At 59.1% G+C, this 6,688-nt stretch overlaps 1 protein-coding gene across 1 annotated transcript in view; it reads left to right on the top strand.

The window, feature by feature from the left end:
• Nucleotides 1–6,688, top strand: part of Col4a2 (collagen type IV alpha 2 chain) — a 113,162-nt gene that overhangs the window by 5,075 nt on the left and 101,399 nt on the right. Inside the window, exons 2-3 of the mRNA XM_010619977.3 lie at nt 57–121; nt 213–267. Of these exons, the coding sequence (XP_010618279.1) occupies nt 102–121; nt 213–267 (75 nt within the window). The 5' untranslated portion in view covers nt 57–101. The remainder of the gene's footprint in view (nt 1–56; nt 122–212; nt 268–6,688) is intronic.

The following is a 6,688-nucleotide window of genomic DNA, read 5'->3' on the forward strand; positions in this document are numbered from 1 at the left end:
CGCAGCCTGGTGCCGGGAGCCCCCACCCCTGCTAACTCGCTTTGTCTTGGCCGCAGGATTAGGAGGGACGGAGCCGCGCCAGCTGCACCCGCGGACTCGCCATGGGCCCTGTGCCGCGCGGGTAAGCGAACCCCGCGGTCCCCCGCGCGCAACTTTCAGGAGTGGGCGAGCCCGGCTGGCCTGTTCACGTCCTCTCCCCCTCCCTCCCACAGGTGGCTGCTGCTGGGCGCCGTGACAGCGGGGTTCCTGGCCCACAGCGTCTTGGCGGTAAGTCCCGCGCCACGCGCTGGAGTGCGCGCCGGAACGGTGGGGCCGCGCGGAGCCACTTGAGTGTGCGCGCTCGAGGGTGGGTGTGCGTGTGAGTCTTGCGTCCCGTGCACTCCAGGCATGGCCCAGCGCAGGAGTTAACTGTGCAAAGCACAGCCTGGGGCGCCCTTTCTCTGGTTTCCTGGAACGAAGCTCCGGGTAGGAGTTAGAGCAGAATGTCGGGGCACTGGCGGCCAGAAGCTGGGAAAAGGAAGGGAGAGGAGTGCGGGTCTGCCCCAGAGTCGAGGCAGAGTGCCTGGCTCTTTGGTGTTGAAAAGCGAGACGCTGAGGGAATGGGCGGGCCTAGGAGAAGAACTGGACTTAACCTCTGCCAGGGCCTGGGGGAGGAGACCGTGCTTCCTCCCAAGCTGTGCTCCAGACTTGGGCCAGCGCTGCTGAGAGCGCTCACCTGTGGCTCAGCGCCCCAGGTAGCCCTGCCATTATTCTCCGGGCCTGGGTGTGGCGCCACCGCCAGCGGCCTTGTTTAAATTGCAGCAGTGGCTCTGTTGAACTAAAATGTCACAGGAGTGCTGGGCCTCTTCGGGGGCACGTGGTGCACAGAAGAGGGCATCCCCAGTCTGCACCCAGGTCTGTTTGGGGTGGGGGTGTCAGCTGGAAGCTGGTCTGGGCTGCAGCCAGCACCCCAGGTGGGGGTCCTAGTGGAAATTAGCGTAGGTGCTAAGAGCTCAAAAGGACACCGGAAACCGTTTTCACGTTTTATCACTTCTTTGATTTTCACACTATTCTGTCCTAAAATGAAATAAGTAAGGACCTCAGAGGCTGGGAGTGGGGAGAGCACTCCTGGGGGAAGAGCTGCCTTCGGTGGGGCCCAGGACCCAGAGGGAATGGAGACCGAGGGGCTCAGGGACTATAACCAGCGCAGTTCAGGTCAAAGCATTCTTCGGCCGGCTGGCTCCTTCCTGTGCTCAGCTGGACTTAAGAAGAGGAGAGCCGGGAGTTTGAAGCAGCCCAGGTGTGCCTGCCAGGCAGCCGCACACACAGCAGAGGGTCCCTAGGAAGCACCAGGTGGTGTTGGAGCTGCATCCCTAGCCCACAACCTCCTCCATGAACCAGTGCCTCTGTCCCTCAGAATAGGGAGTCCGAAGTCTTGGGGGGCTGGCCCTATGGCTGGCGGAAGCGGCTTCCTGTTGGAAGACCAAGGCTTGAAACATGACTCTACCTGTACTTGATGATCCCAGCCTCAGTTTCCACACTGCACAAGTAGCGGTCCCCATCCTGTCTCGGGGACCATGTGCCCTTTTGGGGCCCTGCCTCCCACGTCCTGCAGGCCCAAGCTCACCCTCAACCTCTAGATCTTGGTCCCTGAAGGCCAGGAGCATTTACTGCCCGGCAGAGCTCCCTGAAGGGCAGCCCTCGGGATAGAGCCTCCCAGAAAGGCTGGTAACAATCCAGACCTAGTTCAATCCCTGGTACCAAAAAAAAACAAAAAAAAAAACCAATCCAGACCTCTGGCTTTGCCTGGGGTCTCCCGCAGAACATTCTGGAAGCCCACATTCCCACACCATGCCAGAGTTGGAGAACTGTTGAGAAGTGGCAGGAGTCGCTTGCCAATTTATTTTACTTCTTTGGGTTTTAGATTACAAATCTGCAAATAATGACAAGTAAATATTTTACTTGTGGAGTGTTAACATGTGCTATTCTTTCAAAAGACACATGGTTTGCTGTGTTCAACTATGCACTAAGTAACTTCTACTTACTAACTTCTCGCTGACCACTGGCTCCATAGCTGTTGCTCATGAAATGGCCGCTCGACCCTAAGTGTGTTCACTGAATTGCTCTTAACTGTGGCAGGCTCAAGGACCCTGTCTTGTTGCTCAGCGTCTCAGGACTCTTCCCAGGGTTGTCCCAGCACAGTGGAGAAGGACACTGGCTGTATCTCGTGGAACGGTGTGCAGAAGCAGCTGAACGTGGTCAGTGGGAAAGTAGGTGATTATTTAGGAAGTGCTTCCTGTGTGCTAATTGGTGTGCACTAACACATCAGAACCTCCTAGGAGAATACTCTCGCTCACAGATGAGGAGAAGGCTCAGTGTAGGCAGGGTGCCCAAGGCCCCTTTCTGCAAGTCGCCTAGGGTCTGTCTGGCGTCCCGGCCGGCAGTGAGGTCATTCTCCGAGTCACTCTGACTTTCGGGCCAGAGCTTTCTCCTGGGTCCTGGTCCTGGACTGGCAGTGAGGCCCATGTGGTTCCTGGGACTGGGCATCGCCCTGCCTCCGCTGTGGAACAGAGAGCAGGCGCAAGAAGGAAACAGAAGGCTCTCAGGTGGCTGGGAGCAAGCACAGTGTGGCCCGGATGCTCCACGTACACCCTGTCGTCCCAGCAGCCCTCAGTGGAGGTGCCCACACTTGAACACAAGGCTGAGGAGCTGAGCACACAAGATCGTGTCCTGAGGGGCGGAGGGGCACTGCCCACTGGACAGGGTGTTCAAAGCAGCATCCTCTCCCGGACTTCGGGCTGGCACAGGAGAGGACCCTGTGAAGTGTGTCGGGATGCCCAGTGGGGCAGCTGGCGCAGCTCGGGGCTGGGAGGTGTCTGCCTGGCCTGCCAGAGGGGAGTTCAGGGACCTTCACAGAGGGGCTACACAGCCCTGACCTTCACAGACTTAGAAGCCGGGCTGCAGCTGCCCCGGGGAGCGCCAAGCATTGTTGCTTATCTCAGGAAGCCTTGAAGTTCTGAGGCTCAGTCCTGGTGATTCTGGAGGAAGAGAATTCCAGAGAACAAAGGCCTTCCCTGACATCAGATAGCGACAGGCTGGGCGACCACCTCATTAACACAGCTGAGGGGACACTAGCCAGTGGGGAGGTCCCCACAGCTGCCACACCCACCAGGGGCCAGTTATGGCTTCCACATGGCTCCAGCCTTGCAAAACTCACTGACGCTGTGCAACACCCGCTTCGCCTCCCCACGGAGAGGCCACAGCTAGAAGCAAGGCCTCCCGTCTACTTGTGGGGTGCTCAGGAGAGAGGAGTAGCTGGAAATCACTTGCCACCACCTGCTGTACAGAATCTGGGCCGCTGGTAGGGTTCCCAAGGCCCCTCCTGCACACCCAGCCCTACACAGACTAGTGAAGGAGCTCTCCCTGGGAGGTGGCTGACTCGGCCTAATAAACCGTCATGGGATCTGTCATCTGCAGCCCATGCTGAGGTGGACAGAGAGCAGGCAGGAAACAGATAGGAAAGCAGGTCTGGCACTGCTTGGCGGATATACTTAAGCCAGACAGAGAGAAAGAAAATGTGGAATTGAAGAAAAAGTTCTAGAGCTGAAACAAAAGCTTTGCTAAAAGATTAAAAAGCAAAAGGCTGTCTAACTGTACGTCTGAGGAGGAAGAAAGGAGGGTGGGCAGCTGAAAGAACAGAGCACCATGGGGAAGAGCGGTGTGGGCCAACCCTGCTTCCAGCCCAGTGTGGGGTGTGGGGTGGCAGAGGGGTCCCTGCTAGGAGGCTCTTCGCATCTGGAAAAGTCCATCTTTGACTGGAGCATTTTGGATAAAGCTCCGAGATGGGCCTTTTGCTTTGACTGTGAGGCTGGCTGGCGTCCCCTCGGAAGTCAGGTTGAGTTTGGAGCCGGTTCAGTTTGCACCTGGCTCTGGGCCGGCAGCTGCGTGGTGGTCTTGCCCAGCCCGCTGCTGACTGGCTGTGGAGCCACAGGCCGAGTGGTGGGAGAGTGGGGCAGGTAGAGTTGCTTTCAGGTGAGCCAGGAGCCCCAGGCCAGCACCGAGATCTTCCACCGGCCCTGCACAAGCCAGGTCCCTGGTATGTGCTGGGTCTCAGGTGCCTGCGGGATGGGCATGCTGCCCAGGTGGGCAGTTAAGTCAGCAGTGGGAGGAAATTAATGGCACTCAGTTGAGTCAGGGGCCACCTCTTGCTGCCACTCCTTGCTGCCACCCCTGCAGGGGCTGCGCCCTCAGCTCCTGTTCTGCCTTGAGATGGCCGTGCTAAGTTCATTCACTTCCCCTGCGAACTCTGGTTTATGCTGTGATTGTCCTAGGAAGGAGAAGGTGGCTTCTCCTCCTGGGGAACCCCGGGCCTCTCCTGAGTCCCAGCCCCACCCTCTGCCCTGGCACCCTCTCTCCAGCTTCAAGGGACTCAGCCCCGGCCTGGTCCTTAGGCTGTGGGCTGTCATGAACTCGGCTGCTTCTGCAGTGTCATGCTCTTTTGTAAAGCCCTCCCGGAAGTGCGGGTACCACCCTGGGACAGAAGCCACATCAGCGGGAATCCTGGCGTGTCCACGGTGCACGGTGCTCAGTGTCCTGGGGAGGCCAGGCAGGGTGTCACACCTCGTGGGTCTGGGTGAGGGCGGACAGGACTTCTCACCAGCTCTGCACCTTTCCCAGAAGGGTCAGTTATTTCAGATAGTAATGATTTAAAATGGCCCTGGGAAGTCGTGGCAGTGTTTGAGGCCCAAGAGGCTGAAGACCTCGCGCTGGTTCGCAGCAGCTGGGCCCTTGACTTCCAGGCCTGCTTCCAGGCAGACGGCAGTGATGTGTCCTTTGTGTGCAGAATTGCTTGATGACCCTCGGTCTGGATGAAGGACCAGGCAGTCAGCGATGGGCAGGGGTCGAGGGTGGGGATCCCGGAGGGCCAGTGATGTCACCCATCAGGCCCTGGCAGAAAGCCTGGGCTGGGGAGTGGGTGATAGTGGCACATGCTGGGATTGCTGGAAGGTAACAGCTGCCCTTCAGCATCCTCCTGTAGTAAACCAGAAAGTTAAGGGGTCCCCCGAGTTCCGTGTGCCACTCTGAAACCCATCACACCCAAGGAGGGACACTGTCCCCGCTCAGAGGCTCACGAGAGACACCCGGCTCCATGAGCAGCTCCATGCGGGTGAAGGAGTGTCCCCCGCTGACAAATCGTGGGGAAGACCCCCACTTCCGGGCACAGAGGATTCTGTGTGATTTGGAGAGGGAGCAGGAAGAGAAGCTGGGTATTTTCCCTTGGAGCTGGGAGGGAAAGTGGCTTCACCTCACTCCCGGCTCAGAAGGGACAGTGGGTTTTTGTCAGAGTGTGGCTTCCAGGAGGACAGGAGCGGTGAGGATGGGGTAGGTGCCCCGGAAGCCGTGGGTGGCCCTGGCCTCCTGCATCCTGCCATGCATGCTTTGCGCCCACAGGCCACGGGGTGAGGGAGCTAGAGTCCCGATCAGGGCCTCTGCCACTGGGGAAGGGTGGGGACAGTGGTGGCCCCTGGCTGGTGGGTGATGCTTGGCCCTTGGGCCTTTACTGCCCTGCCAGTGACAGTCAGAAATGAGAAGCAGGCAGAGCAGCCTCCTGTCCACACCTCCGGCCTCAGACCGGAGGCTTGGAGGGCAGTCCTGGGAAAGGCCTCAGATCCTGGAGACCAAGGATACCTGTGCTACCTCAGTACCGTGTGGCAGAGGTTGGGGTGCTGTGCCCGCCTCTGGGGCCAGCTGGCACAGAGACCCATGAGGAGGTTTATCCAAGTACCCTACTGCAGATAAATCACTGCGCAAAGCCAGGGTTTCAAACCTGTACCCCTAACCTCGGCCTTCACCCTTGGTCTGTCTGGGCCCAGAAACGCATCTTCCCTAAGCACCTGCTGTAGCTGCATCCCAGGGCCTGGTGTGTCAGCCCTGGGCGGCCCGGGACGGCTCTGTCCTCCCAGACCCTGGGTCTGGGCGCCGCTATACAGTTCCCTGACAGCACTCATGTCTTTCTTCTGTATGAGAAAGACAGATCGGTGACAGATAAAAATTATTTTTTCCAAATTCATTGCCATCCCCCACTGGGGACAGCGGCTCTGACAAGGAACCAAGTCTGCCTGTGAATGATTCGCATTTTTTCTGGGGATGGTTTCATCCCCACCCAGGGAACTCCTATTTTGCTGCTTTGGCCCAGTTCTGTGATCTCCCACATGGGAATCACAGAGGAATTTATGTTTCCCAACTGCACAGACCAGTTATCTGGGGCCTGGTGGAAATCACAGAGTGGCGCATGCTGGCCTGTGAGGTGTTCTCAGCCCTGAGACAGCCATGGCATGACTAGCCTCTGGGGCTGGGGGCGGCCGGCGGCCTGCGGCCTGGGCGTGTGCCCCACGGCCCCTCAAGGCTCCGACTCGCCCCATAGAGAAGAGTGGTGCTGGCTGCCAGGACTGTGCAGCCGTTCCAGATACACCAGGAACAGGAACTCATCCCCAGAGCCGCCAGCACCAGGCCTGCCCCTGCCAGTCCCCACCCCAGGGCTCTGGCCCAGGGGAGCAGGGGGAACAGTGAGAGTCCCCACGGCATGGCCTGGAGGCACACAGAGGAAGCAGCCAGGAAGGAGCTGCTGAGCACAGGGGACCCGGCAGCGTCCACCCTCAGGACAGAGACTGACCGGGCCTGACCGGGCCTGACCGGGCCTGACCGGGCC

The sequence above is a fragment of the Fukomys damarensis genome, unplaced genomic scaffold (assembly GCF_012274545.1).
Source record: "Fukomys damarensis isolate Sample0158 unplaced genomic scaffold, DMR_v1.0_HiC HiC_scaffold_6, whole genome shotgun sequence".
Lineage (NCBI taxonomy): Eukaryota > Metazoa > Chordata > Mammalia > Rodentia > Bathyergidae > Fukomys > Fukomys damarensis.